This window comes from Phoxinus phoxinus (assembly GCF_949152265.1).
Source record: "Phoxinus phoxinus genome assembly, chromosome: 23".
Classification (NCBI taxonomy): Eukaryota; Metazoa; Chordata; class Actinopteri; order Cypriniformes; family Leuciscidae; genus Phoxinus; species Phoxinus phoxinus.
This window is the reverse complement of record NC_136898.1, coordinates 8,941,378-8,962,789: the sequence shown is the minus strand read 5'-3', so window position 1 is coordinate 8,962,789 and position 21,412 is coordinate 8,941,378. Positions and strand designations below refer to the sequence as shown.

The window sequence follows — 21,412 nt, the reverse complement described above, 5'->3', positions numbered from 1 at the left end:
TATAATATGCACAAACACTGGCTGGCCTAAAAATTTGTTTGTCTGGATGTGCTTTTTTTTTACTGCAATATAAAAAATGCACAAATAATATATGCAAACGAATACATTATATATATATAAATAAAGGTTTTACTCATTTAATTATTTAAGGTACAAAAAGATAAAAATGTTCTGTATCAAAACAGCAATGGCATGTTCTGTATAAAATAAAGAAGTTAAACATCACCAAGGTATTAAAGATGGAGGCATCTGAGTTCTGGGAACAAGACATGAGGTATCTAAAGAAGAAAACAACAAAAAACTGCAGATAAGGCATCAAAACCCTAGGATGAGAATGACACAGTAGTTCCAGGAGGATTTGGGGGAAATCCAGGCACTCCAGACTCCGACTGCGAGACCTGAGGTGTGAACGGCACTCCTGGCTGAGGTTGTTCACTGAAACACTGTGCTGTTCTGTTAAACGGAGGCCTGAACTGATGCTGAGCGTATGGGGACACTGGCATCCACGGGCTGCCGGTGTGATGGCTGTGCTCATGGTGATGTCCATGACTATGACCGTGACCATGTCCGTGATTGTGACCAGTGCCGACTCCAGTGTGAGGAGAAGGCAATGTGAACTGCTGTTGAGGGTACAGTGAGACGGGCCAACCATCGAATGCGTTGGGCAGGCTTCCTGTAGCTGGACCATTGACTGCATTTACTGGGGCGTACGCCTGGACTGGGTATGACCCTGGTGGAATGTTTCTGAAATTACAAATATTATAAATAAGCACAGTTACCTATGTACCACTACCAGGGTATCTGCAGAGTTTTAAAATCAAATTTAAGACCTTTTCTTAAAACCTGCACAGATAAAATTAATGTTCTGTATGTCCATACAGAATAAACCCATACAATCTCATAATAATGTATCTCAGATTATTTTACTTAATTAAACAAGCTGTGGCATATTAAAAAGATGCCAATAATAATAATAAAAGATTGTATGCATAATATGGGATTCACTACTTCCACTTGCTTGTTCCAGAAGATGAGGAAGATAAGATATGCATGTCATAATTCATCAACAATTTGCAATCATTTCATTTGTTATAAATTCATTGATTATGAACTGCTCTGAAACCACAAGCCTGTAGAACATTTAACTGCGTTTTTACTCAGAAACACGCAGCGCTCTTTCTTGATTAAAGTTTAATGATCACACTAGGATGTTTTGTGATTCCGTTTTTTCCGTCCACAAATTTCCATCTTTTTAAAATGATCATTAAGACCTTTGTTATACCTTTTAAGATATTTAAGACTTTTTAATGACTATATTTGCTAAAACTGAATTTAAGACTTTTTAAGGACTAGAAGGGACCTATGTACTACAACTTTTAAGATCCATGTCTTGGGTTTATTTTATTCTTTATTAATTATTATACTTAGTATTATAAACGTATACTTTTAAGTTTCATTGATCACTCACGTGAAGTCAAGTGGCTTTTTGCGTTCTTCGGCCGATGCAGGGATGAACTGGACACCAGGTATCTGCTTTAGCAAGCGAAAAGGGTACTTTTTATCCAAGACGGAAGCTCTAGATTCTGACATCTCCAACAATGAAAACCATTCCAGTCCATCTGAAAGTACTTAGTTAAGGAATAGACTAGAAATCCACAACTCTACACTGATTTAACTACATCATAGGATTGTCAGCTTTAAAATCCAGGTCTGTATTTTGAAACAAAAACAAACATGCATTTAAGAATTAAGGATACATAAAATTCCGGTGATGATGGCAAGGACGTTACAAATAAAGGCAGTGTTTGGAAAGAACAGAGTTATGATTATTAGAATAATCCAGGGTAGAGATGCAGTAGGCACACTGACGCCCATAATATATGCCTTCTGCATGGAGGAACTGATGGTTATCATTCCCAGGACAGAGAGAGCTAATGGGGTGAACCCATTTACTGAGCTCCTACTGGACGGGGAGAACAGCAGTGACTCCAGCAACACATGTAAGAGTCCACTGATGGACGACAGCAGCAGTGACCGGTACAGGAATCTGACAGTTCCAATTCCTCTTTCCAGCCCACTGCAGGGAAACACCATCAGGATGGCTCCCAGGAAAAAATTTATCATATTCTTGTGGTATAGGAAATAGGTGAAGAGTTTGTAGACTGTGAAGAAAGGGGACAAAAATTAAGCAACACAAAGTACAAATATTATAGTTTTTTATTATATATACTGTATATGGTGCTACCTAATGCGGCATATGGATTTACTTACAGTAAAAACAGTTTCTGAAGCTCCGTCTGATTATTGTGGTTGATTATTGTGTAAATGTGATTATTTTAAATAATGCAGGCTTATATCCCATCAATTTACTCAGCATATCCCATTAATTAACAACCTTGTAGCTCATAGTAGCCCTGTTTATCATTAAAAAAATCTATTCCCTTATGGAAAATTAACATTATTTTTTACTTCTGGAACCAGAATGTTGCAGACTATTAAAACACAGCAGTTGATTTGTTTATTAATAATTGCTTTGTTTAAATCAAAATAAACTAAATCTCTTTCAACAGTTTAAAAAATTGCTGTAAAGGATTTATGCAGCAAGCACCCCCCATCATTCAGCTAACCCCACCCCCAGATTCACGCCATTTGTCGAGGCTGCCCGAGACCCAATGCAGATTTTCTGATTGGCTAACATACATGAGAAGGGGCGGGCCATAACTAAAGGAATCGTCTAGTCGTCTTCTTTTGTTTAAATAGCCAATAAGAAGTTTCAGTCATAGAACATGCTACTTGCTAGTTACTTGTGAGTGGTATTAGTGGGCAGGCCATTCTCATTCTAGCACTTATTATTGGACAAAAATCTGTCAACAATATTTATGGTCAATTTCCCTGAAGAAAAAATATATTTTAAATGTACTAATAAGGAATTTTGTTAACATTTAGAAGTAACGTTAACGTTACACTAGCATATACTTGGGACCAGAGGTAGCAGACATGGACGAAAAACCACAAAACTCTCATTTTGAGGTTTTTAAGGTACGCCTGCCTAACATAACGTGATTAACACATTCATTATAGACATGAATTGTAAGTAACTTATATAGTACTTGTAAGTACAAATTGTAAACAACAACTCTTACCATGGCCGCTGATGACAGCACTGGACTCCAGACTGAAAAAGTGCTCCGAGAGATCGAAGTAATATGGTATGAAGCTAAAAACACATGACAGCACAATCACAAACACTATCCCACATGTTAACTCTGAATCCGGTGCAAAACCCGTAAACGTCTTCTTCCAGTTTTTCAAAGTGCTATGCATTATCAGGTCACAAAATGTGCACAATTTACAATACACTCTTAAAGAATAATTATTTACGTAGAGCGGACCCTTTTCGTGTTTTTGAAGCACGAACCGCGACTTCCGCGTTAGAGGAAAGGTTCATCAAGGGGGTCAAAATGCGCAGCTTTTGTGCAGTTTCGTCCCAACTATTTTTCCATACTGTCTATGCTATTTTTCAGCCTCGTATTTGTGTCATGCACATATTACTTAGATTAGAACAGAACCACTATAATAACTGTGAGTAAAATTCCAAAAAGGTGATATTTTCAGTGATGTATACAAATAATATCTATATAATCTATCTATCGATCTATCGATCTATCTATCTATCTATCTATCTATCTATCTATCTATCTATCTATCTATCTATCTATCTATCTATCTATCTATCTATCTATCTATCTATCTATCTATCTATCTATCTATCTAGAGAGAGAATATATAAAATATATATGTGCAAAATAAAGAAAAGATAAAATTATGCAAGGGTATAATACAGAATGCAGACTAATATTGGGCTATATGGACACTTATCACATTTGTGCTTGTGCATACGAGCTCAGATTAGGTCAAATTATGAATCAGTGGTAATTAATATTGTTTATTTTCTCACAGATTAAAAAAGTTATTTGCATTGTCAATAAAATAGTATGTATGCTTCCTGAATTCAATAGATCCTATTGCTTCTCTAATATGAACTTCCTGCTACTTAAATCTAATATTGTGGCATTGCGTAATGTTCCATTTCGTCACAAATTTTTATCACTTTGTTATAATAAGCGAGAATGGAATGTAGCCTCCACGGTGGGTCAAATGTGGATTTAGAGTAGACAGGAAGAGGAGAATAATAGAGAGAAATGACTGAAAAATGGTTACAAAAAGAAATAGATATAGAAAAATATAGTTTAAACCTATACACAGATTAGATCTTGCTCTCATCATGGATGAGAGGTTACCAGGTCAATTAACAGGTAAACAGCTGAAAACAAAGCATAAGAAAGGTGAGGGCAGATGTAAACCCCACTTAGCCTACTCTGTGTTTGAAAAAACAGTTTTACAAAGTCATAACTATAATGGGTGGAACAACTTAAACTGACGTAAAATGCGAAGTGGTTATTCCACTGAAATAAAAGCTCTGCCTGTTAAAAGCAGTCATACCTGTTAGTCAATGGAGCTGATTTAGATCAATGAAACCAGAGTATCACCAAAAGATATAACCATGTAAATTATATCCATGTTTTTTTTTTTTTACATTCTGAAAAAAAACCCACTGTCTCTTAAAAAATGGGTTCATGAATAAACCATTTTCTCTGCAGTTGACTCTTGTTGACCATTATGCTCATAAAATGCATAAAATGTGTATATATTTAAAAATATGATTATGATTATAATAATTTATATATATTATATATATATATATATACATATTTTTTTAACACAGATAATATGTAGCTTTACTGGAGGGGAAGTGCACTACCTGTGCTTTGAAGGCAGGGTGTGTGTTGAAGATTTGGTTCAGGTGGGTGGTGCACATAACTTAGTGTTCACTCACTGATACACTTCACAAGACAGCCAAACCTGACCGTGCTTTAAGTTGCCTAGAGACTTTTGTCTGTTTTAGATTTTTGCGGACACATTTTGACACATTTTAGCGGGCTGATTCCAGATATTTTGTGGGGAAACAGGCTGTCGGGTTGTCAACAGAGAAACATTTCTGTGTGAGTGAAGAATATCCATGGTTTGGTGTGTCTGTGGAGATTGTGATGTGAAGCACAGCAGGTTGTCTACACAACTGTCCGCAAGGTATGTGATGAATAAATGAATTTATTATAATTGTGAATGAATAAATACAATATTTTGTCTTCATTTTATGATTAAAATGTAGTCATGTGGTAATGTTTTATAGACTGTTGCATGTTATTTACATGAGTTTACTATTTACTTTTTTTTTTAAATTAAAGGTGTCGTAGTATATTTGTGATTTTGTTATTAATTACAAATAAATTGTATATTATTGTTGTATATTGTATATCATTGTTGATAAGAAGTTAAATTATTTCATAATCAAAAGAATGCATAATAAAAACAACAGCATAACATACATTTTTATGTAATGACAGAGTATAACTGCTGATACTTGATCTAGAAATCAAAATACTGTCAAATATAGAATAGCTTATATATACTATTCAATATACACTACTTTTTTTGAAAGAAATGAATCATTTTATTCAGTTTTATTCAAAAAAATTATATTTAAAATAAAAGCCGTTCTTTTTAAGATTCTTAAAAAAAAGTATCATGGTTTTCCACAAAACTATTAAGCAACACAATTGTATTCAATATTGATGATAATAATAATAATAAAATAATTCAGCTTTAACATCACAAAAATAAATTACATTTTTAAATATTGGAAAATTATTTTAAATAGTAATAATATTTCACAATATTACTGTTTTACTGTATTTCTGGTCAAATAAATGCAGCCTTGGTGAGTGTCGTGCAAGTGAGTGCACATTTGAAAATATAAAGACGTGTAATACATTTTCTTCCTTTAAGAATCTCCAAAAAAGAAGAAAAAGTTATTAATTTAGCCATTCATCAATATTCATCTATTATTTCCTCCCAATGCCTAATCACTGATAACATTCACTTTTCATTACTGTACATTAGATCTGGTCAGTTGTACTTAACTGCACTCCCACAATTTATTTAACTTTGAAAGCTCTTGACAAACCAGGAAAAGGTTAAGCAAATGTTTGTGGATATTCTGTTGGTTTAGCCTTATGGGTTTACAAAATAAATAAGTGTGACAATCACTGCAGCTACATTTTGGAAATTGGATTAGTTTCTTTTGAGTCGTTTCTTTGCATCTGATGCCGAGTGAGTTTTCTTTCTGTATATTTCAGAGGGATGGCGAGCAAACGATTGAGTAGATGGAATTATCTGGATTATGTGTTCTTCCTGGTCCTGCTCCTGGTGTGCCGTCCAGGTAAAGTCTAGTGCTTGTATAAGACACACCTGTGATCATTATACAGCTCTACTTAATTTCAGGGATTGTCCTCCTGTTTGCTCACCACTATGCCACAATACTACCCCGCATTTGAGTTTATAGAACAAAGGTAGATGATGAAAGTAAAACGTCTATTTGCGCAATGTGGTAACGTTAAACAATGGCTTGTGCGACTTCTAATGGAGATCCAGGTCTTCATATCCTGTATTCCGCACCTGGACATATGGGGTCCTAAAGACTGCTAGTGAAAATACTTGTTGCATTTATCTAATTTTGTAGACATGTCAAGACAACTTTTTTCTTATTCATTGTACATCATAATGTTTTTGGTTGCAGATTTGTTTTTAAATCCTAACATTTTATTTCTAGGTTTGAATCCTCTATTTTATTTTTTACCCCACTGTGTATTAACATATTTCCCTCAGTCAATGTATTTAGGCTGTATATACGCATAAGCAGCAGTTTGTTCACACTACGTGTGTATTTGTCTGCGTGTCTCTACTAGTGTAAAGAGAAACATCTCAAATATATTGTTCTCTGTTCCTGTAATGGGAGTGTATCTGAGTCACTTAAAATATGAGCTGTGATCGCTTTTAAACACAATAGCTTACATACAAATATAGCTCAGTCAACCTGCTGGACATGTTTTTGTTTAGCAGAAAACAAAAGCCAATTTCGACGTATACTTATGAATCAGCTAAATGAGCAGACAAAAAGAAAGAGATATAGACAGATAAAGAGCAGCCTTAAAAATCTACCTATCAATTTAAATTAGGCTATTTTAACATGCTGCATGTTATAACGATACATTCAATGTGATTTAATCTTTTCTGTATTTTTCCCCCCTACAGTAACGTCAAACACAACTGCCACAACGACTGGGTCTCCAGTAATCCCGCCATTTACAGGAACTTCAGCCACATATTTGACAACAGTGACTGGAGGAACCACAGATAACATTACGACAGAAAGTCCTAGTCACTCATTGACAGCAAGCTCTCTTGGCGTGCTAAATACAACAACAATGACGGAAACATCAACCACATCTCCTAACATAAGCACAACAATCCCAGCAGTGACACTTACGACGGAATTACACAGCACTTCTAATCTAACTACGGAAAACACACCATACACATCCACTGAAAACACCACCTCTTCTGAATCAACCACAATATCCACATCCACTGTAAACACAACTTTTTCTGAATTAACAACAATCTCCACATCCACTGTAAACACAACTATTTCTGAATTAACAACACTCTCCACATCCACTGAAAACACAACTATTTCTGAATTATCAACCATCTCCACATCCACTGAAAACACAACTATTTCTGAATTATCAACAATCTCCACATCCACTGAAAACACAACTATTTCTGAATTAACAACAATCTCCCCATCCACTGAAAACACAACTATTTCTGAATTATCAACAATCTCCCCATCCACTGAAAACACAACCTTTTCTGAATTATCAACAATCTCCACATCCATTGAAAACACAACTTTTTTGGAAACAACCACAAACTCCACAACATTCACAGCAACAGTAAGTACTACAAATAGACCATTATTAGCACAAAAGCTCCATTTACATCCTACTGTATGTTATCAGGCACCATATTAATAGACTCATTGCCAATATCATCTTCAAGCCCGGACCATCATCCTCTGCCTATACAAATGATACAACACCGCTGATGACAACCATTAACCAAACATTTGCAACGCCCGGTAAGACATGCAATGTAAAGATTTATCTCTGTATGCACTTTCTATCTTATTTTACCCTCCTATATCTAATAAGTTATTCTTGTTTAGTTACAGCACCCAAATATTGTGACTTTCGCTGTGATGGTAAATATTACAATTTCATCCAACATAATGGAACATTTTCCTGTTAAATGGAGGGAATTCAATGCATAACTGACTCTTTTGGTCTTTGTTTAGTATTTTACTGGATTACTACCTCTGTAGCGGTACTGGGAACACCCCAAAGTGAACAAAATGTCACAACACAAGTAAGTTCAGGAATGATACTGACTCAGCTATTTTATTTTATGGTATTGTATTTTATTTTATTGTATTTTAAAAGAAGTTGCTTCAGTTAAAACACCTCAAACATGCATTTAAGTCTGAGACTAAGCTACCAGGAAGCAATAGCTGTCATTTCGTCTAGGTTAACTATAGACCCGATGTAGTCCGGTTACTATGTAGTGGGTTACTATGAGTAACCCACTTCTATAGCCAAAATAACCTTGAATTTGGGTACATGTCATTGTTGCCAAAATAACTTGCGAGATGAATGATATTCCATCATGTAAGCAAGTCAACAGTGATTATAAGGAGTTTGGTTTCATTTCTTTGACATGTTATACTTGATGACTAGTCTATTCTTGGGCTATGGTTAGAACTCTATAAAATTTTAACTGACAGCCCAAATTTTGCTTTGCTGTGTTTTTGGACGGCTATTAGACGCCTTTTAAAACGCAAAATTGCTTGCTGGGCTTAAGCCTTGTCTGTGAAACCGGGGGTTTATTTCCTATATCATTGATATTTCTTATAACTGTTAATAATATTGAAAATATATTCAAATGTAACATTTTACAATAACTATATATTGCATTTTTACATTTTTATTTGGAGACTATATAAAGAAATTATAGTGTCTAGGAAAATATGTAAATTATTTTACAGTTGTCTGTCATTCTTTGGAAAGCAGTAATTTAACTCAGTTACCTGCAATGTGTTTTTCAGCTTAAGGACATTTTCGGATCCAAACTAAATACATGTCTCAATGCTTCTGATTATGCAATTTCACGTAGCATCTTGATCTACAATTCAAGCAGCATAAGGTACAGCACACTGTAGTAACCTTATGAACCTAAATGTTCTCACTCAAGGATATGTTACTACCTTCAAACTGAATGCTTATTTAATTTTTTACTTTCTGTAACTTAAAAAAAATATTTTATCATCATGCATTAATGGCTGTCACAAAGTTAATTCCTTCATTTAACGGGGGATGTTTAAAGATCTTTCGGTTGCCATTTTTTCCCCTGACCTCAATTCACACACAAGGACAGAGAGGATGAATCAACTGTCTGCAGGCTTTCCTGTGCTTTGAAAAGTTGTATGACAATTTAACAATTTCTCCTTCTGTCTGTTCTGCAGTTCAGTAGAAGGAAACCTCAGCCTGTTTGAAGTAAGTGCTGAATCAGTTACCGGTATTTCATCAGATTTGATATCATATGAATGCACAACATTTACTTTTATTTTTTAATATTAGGCCATGGAGTTCACATGTGATCAAAAAAATATTACAAAGTCAGTACCAAATGCTTCTCTCCTCCATATCAAACATATTCAAGCATTAGATTAAATGATTTTAAGCTATAAGCTTGTCATCATCCTGGTGTTTTCTAACAGGATTGCACAATGCTATATTCTTCTGAAGCTGAGAGTTCCTGTTGATGTTTGCTGCATTAGAAACACTGTGACGGTAATGAACTCGAACATCAATGTCACTGTGGTGGGACAAATAGAAAGAGTGGGTTAGTAAAATCCTCCTAATTCTTGTCTTTAATACTAAAACTAATAATTTTAGTTATTATATGTAATTTTTTTGCTGAATGTTTATTGTTCCTTTTTTTTAAAATGTTGACATAGACTGCAATTTCCACCAGATATAGTTCTTTTAGTTTAGAAATGGAAAAAGTGCTTCACGAAAGTAATATCACGTAATCTAAAAGATGTGAATATTTGAGTGATATGGATATGTTTTTGGGCAGGTGTGTGTGTAGATAACATTACAGAGATCTTGGCTGGACAATACGACAAATGCAATCAATCAATCACACTTGATGAATGTAGAGCAGGAGTAGCACGACAGAACATCTCATGGTAAGTTTACAATCAAACTGGACAGGATGGTATCTGTATCCTGCTTATTCCTATTTGAGTAGGGTACAACATCATTTTTTATTAAACAATTTTTACATGCTTAGTTTTCTTTATATCCTGTCTCACTTTATTGTACTTATTTTCGTAGTGGAAACAGTACAAATGTGATTTTTCCATTGGATACTGGTGCTTCCGAGGTCTGTCCTATTCCACGTAAGGCTTCCTTTATCCTCTTTCATAAACCTTCTGTGTGCTTTAGATTCATTTCGTCACTCAAAAATGTGACATACTTTAAAGATCTTTACTTCTGATTATTTATGTTCATGGACAATTAGACATTTCTGATCGGTCGTGTTTCATGATTTATTTTTTACGTTTTCTTTTGTTTTTCACTAACGCCAGCGTGTTATTGTTCTTCATACTGCAATGGCTCAGGTAAGACAAGTTTATCATGTAAAGAGTCTGTAGTGGAAAGTAGTAGAATGTAAATATTAAGGTTATTCTTACACTTCTTCCTCTATTTTAGATTTTTACTTTTACACCACCATTTCTACGAATTATATAATAAACAACCCTGAAAGCCAAGTAAGTAACACGTAGTGTTGTATTCAGATCTCTGAATTTGAATTAATCAGTCTATGAGTTACGTAATGATTTGTCATAGTACTATTGATCCATATATTTATTTTTGTTATTTGTCAACAGATTCTAAATTTTTTGAAAAACTCGTCATGCCAAAACATGTCGTAAGTTAGACAAATCCTTTCAAATAAAAATGTACATTTATTTGCCAGATAATATAATCCAAAGTAATTTACGATGCATTCGTTTTACCATTGTGTGTGTGTTCCCTGAATATCGGACCCACAGCCTTAGCACAGTACAGCGCAATACTCTACCATTTGCACTACAGGAACTATACAATTATCTATTGAATATAGTACTTTAACACTCCTCTTTCTCTTCTCCATTTTAGATATGTTTGCAATGTTTCACAAACTTTCAGAAGTCACCTTCAGGTAAGATATCTTCATATCAAAAGTAAGATGTTTTTCAGTCTTAGAATGGTTCAGATCTCCTAACTATTTGCAATTTTGATTCCTGTAGGACTCAAACGGGATTTGTGAGAACACGAGTAGGTATGTCGAGTCTCATTCCAGCATTATGTTCTATTAAAGTTTTCAAGTTGCTGGGTGGTTCATGTACTACTCCTTTTTTTCCAGTGTGCAGATTTGTAAAATTATAGTTAAACTAGATAAAGCCATGGACTTGTGTGATATTCACACGGCTCTAACGGCCATCTTAGAACCATATAACGGCTCTTTGACCTTTGGCGGAGTTGTGAGCAGAGTGGGTAAGTGTCTTCTGTAAACATAGTTATATATCTAATGTATATCTGAATATATCTGATGATGTGGTTATGTTGATTTTCAGCAATCTGCTCTCATAATTCTACGAATCCTTTACAACGAACTCTCAGATGGCAGCCATCTTTGAGTACAAATTTCAGTTCTGAAGTCTTCTGCATGTCAAACAGAGAAATCTTTAACGGATACTGGTTAGTAGAGCTACCTCAATGCTTGTCTTTGCATATAATGTGTCATATGTATATATATTCATACATGATATTTGTTTTATACATATAATATACAGTAGTAATATACAGTACATCCTACACACATATATATGTAATATATGTGTGAATGTTTACAATGTGCAACATTTAAAATGATTAAAAACACTCAGTTAATTTTTTTAACAATGCTTTTTATTTGTTATTCGTTGTACAGCTCAGTGGGCAGTACAGTCATCCCCCTAAATGGCAGCTGTAATTCATCCACAGCCCCATTCCAAGACATCACCACAACTCCTCCATCATTCCCACATACCTCACTTTCAAACACAACATCCATCAACGCTACAGTCACACCGGTGCCAACTTCTGTGAATGTAACAACCTCACCTGCTAATGTAACAACCTCAGGTAATGTACTGTAGGTGCATTTATGTGTGCATTTATTTATACACAGTCTAAATATAGAACATTAAGTACATTTTTTTATTATATATTATTTCATGAAGAAATGGAAATGATCACATTATTGTAATGACAAATAAGCAAATAATTTTTTTTTCTCGCATTACAGTAATGACAAAACTGACAGGTCTCTAGAGATTCACCTTGTTACTGTCATAAATCGGCTGAATTTTTCTCTTTGTCTCCCTTTCCTCTTGGTTTAGGATCCTGGAGCACACCAGGGGCATTAGATGCTGCTGGACTGTTGAATTTGAGTGCAAATGCTTCATCTTTAAACGCCGCTCAGGTGGATCAGCTCTTATCACAGCTAGAGACACTTTTGTCAGGGCCCAATATCAGCCTGGCTGTGGCAAACACTTCCGTCAATATTGTCAACAACCTCCTTGATGTTCCTTTAGATGTAATCACTAATTTCTCACAGAGGTGAGGTGCCCTCTACAAAAAGATCTGTGTCATGACTCATGTGCAAGAGCGCCCCATTTATTCTGATATAACAATACAAGTATTGAGTGTCTTATAATGTAAAGAAATTTTATTTACCTAAACTATTCACTTTTGATTTAGCTGTACATAGAATACACTATTAAAAATAGTCTGACTGACAGTCAAGCTGTTTGCCTCTGGTTACTATAGGGCCATTACGATTGTGGACACAGTGGGTCTTAAACTGGTTGTATCAGAGGCGAGTCAGTCAGTACTTTCACAATCACTGGCTCTGGCAGTGAAGAAAGTCGACGGGGCCAACTTTCCGGAGACATCCTTCTCCTTACTGGAGTCCTCTAACCTGCAGGTAACATCTCCTTCATTAATTCTGATTCATCTTACAGGCTTTAGATAATGTTTCTGTTTTGATAAATGCTGTAGAATACAAGAAAAAATACAGATAGATAAAAAAATATTTTTTATTTATATGTGGGATGGCCCCATACTAATTCTGGTTTGATTTGCTTTAAATAAAAAGTATTATTATATTAAATTGTATATATATGTATTTTTTTTTGAATAGGTTTAACTATAAATGTTCTTCTTTTTTAACTTCTTAACAATGGGTTTCTTTTAATTGTATAGTTCTTGTCGTTTAAAAAAAAAGTGCTTTACTATTATTATTTATGAAGCTTGTTTCCACCACAGAATAAAAAATTAAAAAGGTAATTGCCACTTTTTATCTCACAATTATAACACGCAATTGCGACATTTTAAATCACGCAATACTGATTGTATATCTCGCAATTCTGAGAAACAAAGTCAGAATTGAGAGATGTAAACTCGCAATTGTGAGATAAAAAGTCTCAATTATCTTTTAAAATGTTTTATTCTGTAGTGGAAACAAGCTTCCATAACTATATACTATTTATTATTGTCAATAATCACTTTCGTATCACTTTCTGTATTATATGTATCATGGCCGTATATACTACACTACACAAATGAAGTGACAATAAATGTTGATGAATAAAATGATTTGTTTTTTATGAGTCCAAAGTTCCTGATTTGGATGTGCTATGTTTGTCATTACAGATTCGAAGTAACCCTGGCCTGGATGCTGAAGACATTGTGTTTAGGGTTGGTTCCACTGCTCTGGGTTCAGTCACCCTCCCAGCGTCCCTCACGCAGAACCTCACTCTCGATCAGCAGCAGCTCGCATCCAGAGTCCAGTTCAACTTCTTCCAGAAGAGCTCCTTCTTCCAGGTCTGGGCGCATCTCCTGATACAGAGCAATGCTTTCGATTCAAATGAGTTTGCTTTCTATTAAAATGATTGCCTCATATTTGAAATAGCTGAATTGTGTGGTGTGACCTGATATGCTCGATGACATTATCTTGCTAGCACATCTCAGAACAAAATCTGCTTGTATTGCTGTAGATATTGTGGTACATTGGAAGCTTAAGTTTAATTAAGCTGAATCAGTATCTGAACTCTTTTTGTATTTCTCTCAAATAAAGGACAAATCACTGGGACGAGGACGTACACTAAACAGCGGGATTTTGGGTAGCAGTGTGGCTAACCTGAGCATCTCTAGTCTACAGAAGGACGTGCTGATAACCCTGCGAAACACAAAGCCCATTCTGGTAAAAATAAATAACATTAAAGAATTATTAAAACAATAATTTAACAATCACAATAGCTGCGTCCTAAATTGCATCCTTGCATCCTTCCAAGGCTGTATTTGTTGTGGCCTACAAATGCATCCTTCTTTGAATCTATACCAAGATTCATTGCACGCCATATTACACTAAATTATATAAAATGCCGGATTACACTTTTAAATGTAAGAAAATCTAACAATATAAATGTAAAAAAAAAAACACTTTAAATCTGTTCAAATGTTGACATGCGTTTTAATAGAAAGTTTATACTTTACATAAATGGACCATGGTGAGCATTATTTAGACAGGTTGTGAACCCTTTTTTTTTGTTTTCAGACAGTTGAATATAACTTTTAACGGCAGCTGTCAAAGTTGCTAGGCGACAAGAATAGTCCTTCCTAGGCTAGACCGTCCCATTTAACAAAAGTCAGTCCGGCCTTCGCGGACATTTAAGGCGTGGCCTTTGAAGTCGCCGTCGATCGAAGAACGCAGCCTCTGAATTGGGACACAGCTAATAACAGATTTATACTTCAATACAATGTTGTTTTCTTACTCTCTTTTTCTTCCTCCACAGACCGGCAAAGCGTTCTGTGTATTCTGGGACTTTACCTTAAATGGTAAAAGTTGTGTTTTAATGTTCTCTTCTTTACGGAATAGACTCCAAGTCTGATTTTTAATTTAGTTTGATGTGTGTGTTTGAAACATTGGTGACGTGTTTGCAGGTAACTCGGGCGGCTGGAATTCTTCTGGGTGCCGTGTGCTTAATTCTTCTGCTGAAGAAACGCAGTGCGCCTGCGATCACCTTACCAGCTTCGGTATTCTGCTAGTGAGTTAACAGCACAAACAATTTACATCCCTTGACATATCCTTGTTTAACATGACGTTTAGATTCTTTGGGATGCCATAATTGTGTTTGGTTAAATCTTGCCTGACAGGACATTTCCAAGACTGACATCCCTCCAGAGCATCTCATCATCCTGACATACATTACACACATCGGCTGTGGTATCTCGGCCATTTTCCTGTCTATGACCCTGCTCACTTATCTGGCCTTTGGGTAAGGATCCTTTTGACCAATAGAGTCACCATTTAACATTGAACCATCCACCATTTAAATAAGCTTGTTTAATATTGTAGTAAGAAGTCTCACCAAGTCTGCTTTTATTCGATTTTCAGAATTCTTTGATGTATAGAAAGTAAAAAAAAACACTTTTTTTTTTGTATTATTATTCATTTTGACCCCCAAACTTATGAATGGTAGAGTGTATGTTTAAAAGATATCTTAAAGAAAAAAACAAATCTCTCTACAGTAAACTGCGCAAAGACACCCCATCTAAGATCCTAATCCAGCTGTGTTTGGCCTTGCTGCTGCTCAACCTGGTGTTCCTATTGGACGGTTGGCTAGCTCTGTACCCAGATACTGAGGGCCTTTGCATCTCCACTGGTTTTTTCCTGCACTATTTCCTCCTGGCGTCTTTTACCTGGATGGCACTGGAGGCCGTCCACATGTACCTGGCCCTCGTGAAGGTGTTTAACACCTACATCTCACGCTTTATGTTGAAGATCGGATTTGCTGGATGGGGTACGTGACTGATCTGTAACTTACATTTTATCTGCACAAGTTTTGAAGACTGCTTTGTTCAAAGTGTTTAGTCTGTCTGAGAGCATATGACATCATAATTTTTTTTCTTTAAAGGCATTCCTCTCATCGTAGTCATAATTGTCATAGCCATTAACAAAGACAACTATGGCCTTGTGCCATATGGAAAGTATACAGATGGAACAACAGATGATTTGTGAGTAACAATTCTTATATTTCTTAGGACTAAGTTGATATATATATACACATTTATTTTAGAGTTAAATTAAACGTCCCTTTTCCAGACTAAGGAAACCTTGTTTTTCCCTACAGTTGCTGGATAAAAAACGACACTGCCTTCTATGTTGCTGTGGTGGCGTACTTCTGTGTCGTCTTCCTGCTGAACTTCACCATGTTTATCGTGGTGATGATCCAGCTGTGCCGCATTAAGAAGCAGAACCCTCACAACGCGCAGAATCGCAGCGGCTGGCAGGAGGTGCGCAGTGTTGCTGGACTCACCGTGCTTCTGGGCCTCACCTGGGGCTTCGCTTTCTTCGCCTGGGGTCCCGTTAACCTGGCCTTCATGTACCTGTTTGCTATTTTTAACACTTTACAAGGTTGGTCTCAATTTGCACAGATGCTCTACCATTGAACATTAAATTGACTCTTTTTAAGAAATACACCTAGTATTATTGTGCACTATTCATCAGAAAGTTATTATAAAGAAAAGTAAAAAAGTGCGTTTTCAAAAACTTGTAGCTATATGATATATAATAGTATACATTGTGACATTATAAGTATATAATAGCTAAATTACTTTTCAGCCAGTGGCTTTCAACGTGGGGCTTGAGGACCGCAAGAGGTGTCATTAGAACATTTTTAGGGGGAAAAAATATTTTTCAAATTATGTTCTTTAGGAATGTAAAAGATAACCGCAAACCCGCTGTGGTATAAACATTTATTGTGAAACCACAATACAAATACATTTTATTTGAATTGAAAATGCTTCTTTTTAGGTTTATACATCAAACATTAATAGTGGACACAAAAATATACACTTAATATAAATCAATATTTTACAGATTATAATTGTATTTAATTGAATACAGCTTTAATTCATTAATTAAATTCACTTTGTGGCTTTAGTGCAGTGGTCATACTACATTACCATTCAAATGTTTGAGATTTTTTAATGTTTCTGATGCTCTCAAGCTCTTATTATTACAACTTAATATAACTGTTTTCTATTTTAATTAATATAGTTTAAAAATAAATGTATTCCTGTGATGGCAAAGCTACATTTTCAGCAGGCATTACTTCAGTGTCACATGATCCTTCAGAAATCATTCTAATATGCTGATTTTGTGCTTAAAACGATATTCACCCAAAAATGAAAACATCCTCATGTCGTTTCAAACCCGTAAGGCTTTCTTATATCTTTGAATCACAAAAGAATATATTTTAGAGCTTTCTGTCCTTCATTGACAGTCCACGCAACCCTTTGACGCTTCATAAAGTTCATAAAGAGATCGTAAAACTAATCCATATGAATCGAGCGGTTTACTCCAAATTTTCTGAAGAGACTCGATCGCTTTATGATGAACAGATTGAATTTAGTCTTTTATTCACATATAAACATTCATCAACTCACACATCAGGTTTGTTCTTGTCAAGCAGGTTCGGTTGAGCTTGTTTATGTTCGCGTATCAGTGTTTATATCTTTTTTATTTTATATTTTTTTACAGTCTATGGTTTATATGAATAAAAGCGTGGTAGTTGCGTAGCTGTCAACGTAGAGACAAAAAATCTCTAAGATTTCATTAAATTATCTTAATATAGTGTTTAGAAGATGGGTGAGTAATTGATGACATTTTTTTTTTTTTTTCATTTTTAGGTGAGGTGACCTTTTGAGTAACATTTAAAACATTACAATATTTAATGTTAATAATGTATAACGTTGCTGTCACATTTGATCAATTTATTTGCTGAATACAAGTATTATTACATTCTTTTAAAGTAGGCTAAGTCTTAATGACCCCAAACTTTTGAACGGTAGTGCATCAATCAATCAATCAACAAACATATTATCAAGTGAAACATGCAGGGTTTATTTTTAGCATTCTGATGGCATGTTGACACTAGAATGTACCCTTCCCTTCGTAGGAGTATTCATCTTCGTATTCCATTGTGCAATGAAAGAGAACGTCAGACGACAATGGAGGACATACCTGTGTTGTGGCAGACTGAGACTGTCAGAAAACTCAGGTACGAGGCCTTTGTAAGTTCATGCGTGTATCTGAATTATGTGACGTATTTCTCTAATTGCCACCCTTTTCTCTTTTATTTACGCAACAGAATGGAGTCGCACGGCAACGCAGAAGATAAACAAAGCCTCTAAGGAAAAGACTTCATTCCACTCATCGAATTCTAACAATTCTAAATTATCTTTCCTGAACCATGACACTTTAGCATCTGATGTGCCTATGGGCATCGGTGAGTATTACCCTTATTAGGCATTCTCTGGTATTACCTAGACGGGCCGCCGTGTGAATAATCTTTCTGCATTCGTTTATTACCTGAAATTCCTATTTGAAACAGCAGGTGATGCTATCTGATCTTTAAATGGTAGCACTGCCCAACTTCTTCCACTTCCTTTTAATAAATGTTTTAATAGAGCCTAATATTATCTATGTCAACCATATTTGATACATTTAAACGTTTAGTTTAATAGTAAATCTAAGTATTGAGATATTTGAATTATTAATATTTATACATTAGCCAAATTAGATTGAATAGGTTTTGTGAAATTTGAGCTTTTTGTCTGTAATTGCAGATAACCCGATGGACGACAGGATAATAACTGCAGGAGAGCCCGTCTCAGGTTCTGACGTGGTATTGAATGAGATCAATGACCAGTACCGGGGTCAAAGGTCATACTGAATACACTGACCACAGTCGGTATGAGTGTGTGTGAGCGCATCTAATGGTCTAACAAGTAACTGTATTTCAATTATGTTTACTTAAAGTATTGCGTGTTGTATGTACAACAGAAAATATATATTTTACTTCAAATTAAGCACTTTAATTAATGCAATTATTTAATGAAGCTACCGTACTACCACAACATAACACCTTTTAATCCAACAAAAAACATATCCGTTGGTCTAGGGTAAGTAGTTAGAATTGGCTAATTGTCTATGAAAAAAAAAAAAAAAAAAGCCCTTATATTGTTATGGTTCAATTACATTTTATGTATCTGTGAGACTGCAATATTCAATTCATGTATGTTGTCATCTGTATTTGAATTTTTGTATTTTCATAGCTTTTCAAAATGAATTTTACACTTGTGAGTATAACAAAAGATATACTAGTTGTGGAGTGCCTGGCTGATATAAGATTTTTAAGACATTCATAGTGTTACTAAAGATCACTATTTAAATGAAATGGTTTCCACAAAACTTAAGTAGCAAAACTGTTTTCAACATTAGTAAAGAAGAAAAGTTTTTTTTAGCAACAAATCAGCAAATTAGAATGATTTCTGAAGGATCATGTGACTGAAAATTCAACTTTACCATCGCATAAACAAATGACATTTTAAAACATATGATGAAAACTGTTTACTTTGTAATATTTAATAAAATTACAGTTTTTACTGTATTCTTGACCAAATAATGCAGCCTTGGTGAGCATAAGAGACTTTTTTCATTAAAAAAAATATTACCATCCCCAAACGTTTGAGCGGTAGTGTAAATGTTATGGGTTACTGTGATTGGTCCTTTTACTCATCACTTCCTGTTCAAGTGGGCAGTTCTACCAGAAAAACATGGCCCAAACTTTATACTGAGTCAAAAGTCTTACTATACAAGAGTAGAACTAGAAGGGGGGTTATTTGATTTATTTTATTCACATGTTCATATAATTATTAAATATATAAAGCAGGTTGTCCTGGTTTCCACATGGGGTGGCTTGAGAAAGAGACCCGAGTTGAGTAGATAAAGCTGGGATGGATCTCATAAGAAAAGTTATAAGTATATCCTTAAATGAGATGAACATGCTCCTTGTGTTTTAGAGTTCATTTATGACAAAAGACATTGCTTCAAATGCTATAAGGAATAAAAAAAAGTTTAAAAGATCTTTTACACATGAACCATATCTAATGTCCATATGGATCTTTCTCCGGTAGGATTTGATCAACACTGTCCACTTTGTCAGGTCACTTGTGCTTATTGCAATCGTTTGTCCATTTGTCTTGTGCAATAACAGTACTGTAGCTTCTCCTGGACTTATAACAGCAAGCTACATAATCAAGAGTAGATACACCAGTAGATGATGTTGAAGAGAAGATATGCCACTGGAAAGAGGATTCTGGAGTACGAGTCAATCATGTAGCTGTTGCTCATTATGAATCGGATGTTTTTGCCCATTGAACGTTTCCTCCAAAGTCTCGTGCCTTCGGTGGGTGGCGGGTCAGTAGAAGAGGCCCTGGCCGGGATGGTCCGCGTGGTGCTGGGTGTGGTGGGGAGCTCGGGGAAAGGCGATACATCTATGTCATCGTGAAAGCAGCCATCGTAGGCCATAGCCTGGGATGCGTTGTAAGAAACTGGAAGCTTTGGTAGGAAGCAAAAGAAAGAGAAATGCAAGAAAGGGAATATCTGTTACAGTAAATATAATAATGATAAAAAATATATTACATTTCTATTAAATTTGTACATTAAAGTCAACTAATGCCATTTGTAACCCATTTGATCTGAGTTGTTACTAATGTAAAACCAAAATAAATTAATATGGGTTTTCTTTCAACCATTGCAAGAAGCTTTAAAAATCTCTTATCGTTTTAATTTTAATAAAATAAAAATATTTTTTTATATTATATTATTTATGAATTAGATTTATGATTAATAATAATATTATTATAAAATTACTAATTATTATAATTTCATTATTATTATTATATATTTTGCCAGAAACTATAATTATTTGACAGAATTGTTACCACGGTAAAGTTTTGTAAGTCCAATTAAGTTGTTTTAATTTTGTTAATAAAATAATATGTAAAATATTATGTATTTAAATAAATTTAAAACATATAAGATACATGTATTTATATTATATTATTTATTATTAATAATTATTATTATTACATAGTATTAATAATATATTATAATGTATAATTTATACATAATATTATTATATAGTATTCATCCTTAATTTTATTTATAATATATAATATATATATATAATATAAAAAATAATATTATGAATGCATTTATTTATCTTCAAGATTTATTTTTGATTGATTTTGTTTAATTTTGTTAATACAATTAAATTCTAATTAAGATGTTTTGATTTAGTTAATAAAACAATTATAATTAATGAATTATTAAAATTATTATAAATATGAATTATTAATTTTATATTGCCAGAAAATTATGGTTA

General features: G+C 34.4%; 3 protein-coding genes across 15 annotated transcripts in view; 1 reads left to right on the top strand and 2 right to left on the bottom strand.

Moving 5' to 3' along the window:
* Positions 1 to 54: 54 nt before the first annotated feature.
* rhbdd2 (rhomboid domain containing 2) lies at positions 55 to 3,509 on the bottom strand. Its single transcript, XM_079599625.1, has 4 exons — positions 3,144 to 3,509; positions 1,758 to 2,162; positions 1,469 to 1,619; positions 55 to 744 (listed from the first exon to the last, which is right to left on the bottom strand). The coding sequence occupies exons 1-4, from the start codon at positions 3,322 to 3,324 to the stop codon at positions 324 to 326; spliced, it is 1,158 nt and encodes a 385-aa protein (XP_079455751.1). The 5' UTR covers positions 3,325 to 3,509; the 3' UTR covers positions 55 to 323.
* On the top strand, positions 3,098 to 19,698 carry LOC306991341 (uncharacterized protein). The gene is made up of 34 exons (XM_079599072.1): positions 3,098 to 3,209; positions 5,031 to 5,148; positions 6,258 to 6,340; positions 7,213 to 7,919; positions 8,026 to 8,104; positions 8,192 to 8,227; positions 8,321 to 8,391; positions 9,128 to 9,225; positions 9,545 to 9,575; positions 9,660 to 9,697; positions 9,800 to 9,924; positions 10,162 to 10,273; positions 10,422 to 10,486; positions 10,676 to 10,708; positions 10,800 to 10,858; positions 10,979 to 11,019; positions 11,250 to 11,292; positions 11,381 to 11,412; positions 11,497 to 11,627; positions 11,708 to 11,831; positions 12,064 to 12,257; positions 12,515 to 12,734; positions 12,945 to 13,101; positions 13,830 to 14,000; positions 14,254 to 14,379; positions 14,972 to 15,014; positions 15,120 to 15,223; positions 15,333 to 15,454; positions 15,708 to 15,979; positions 16,094 to 16,193; positions 16,310 to 16,593; positions 18,140 to 18,241; positions 18,332 to 18,469; positions 18,810 to 19,698. The coding sequence occupies exons 2-34, from the start codon at positions 5,081 to 5,083 to the stop codon at positions 18,914 to 18,916; spliced, it is 4,116 nt and encodes a 1,371-aa protein (XP_079455198.1). The 5' UTR covers positions 3,098 to 3,209; positions 5,031 to 5,080; the 3' UTR covers positions 18,917 to 19,698.
* Positions 19,580 to 21,412, bottom strand: part of gabrr3a (gamma-aminobutyric acid type A receptor subunit rho3a) — a 32,151-nt gene continuing 30,318 nt past the window's right edge. For 12 of the 13 annotated variants that reach the window (XM_079599606.1, XM_079599607.1, XM_079599608.1 and 9 more), the window contains one exon: positions 19,582 to 20,583. In XM_079599606.1, the coding sequence (XP_079455732.1) occupies positions 20,281 to 20,583 (303 nt within the window). In that variant the 3' untranslated portion in view covers positions 19,582 to 20,280. Of the gene's footprint in view, positions 20,584 to 21,412 lie in introns of all 13 variants that reach the window. The other variant, XM_079599614.1, reaches the window with a different exon arrangement.

Bases quoted from the DNA above. Each gene is read 5' to 3' on its own strand.
- LOC306991341 (XM_079599072.1), top strand. From the start codon at position 5,081: ATGGTTTGGTGTGTCTGTGGAGATTGTGATGTGAAGCACAGCAGGTTG. The intron at 10,859-10,978 runs GTAAGTAACACG...ATTTGTCAACAG, and splicing joins TAAACAACCCTGAAAGCCAA to ATTCTAAATTTTTTGAAAAA. The intron at 11,020-11,249 runs GTAAGTTAGACA...TCTCCATTTTAG, and splicing joins TCGTCATGCCAAAACATGTC to ATATGTTTGCAATGTTTCAC.
- rhbdd2 (XM_079599625.1), bottom strand. From the start codon at position 3,324: ATGCATAGCACTTTGAAAAACTGGAAGAAGACGTTTACGGGTTTTGCA. The intron at 2,163-3,143 runs GTAAGAGTTGTT...CTTTCTTCACAG, and splicing joins TGCTGTCATCAGCGGCCATG to TCTACAAACTCTTCACCTAT. The intron at 745-1,468 runs GTGAGTGATCAA...TTGTAATTTCAG, and splicing joins AAAAAGCCACTTGACTTCAC to AAACATTCCACCAGGGTCAT.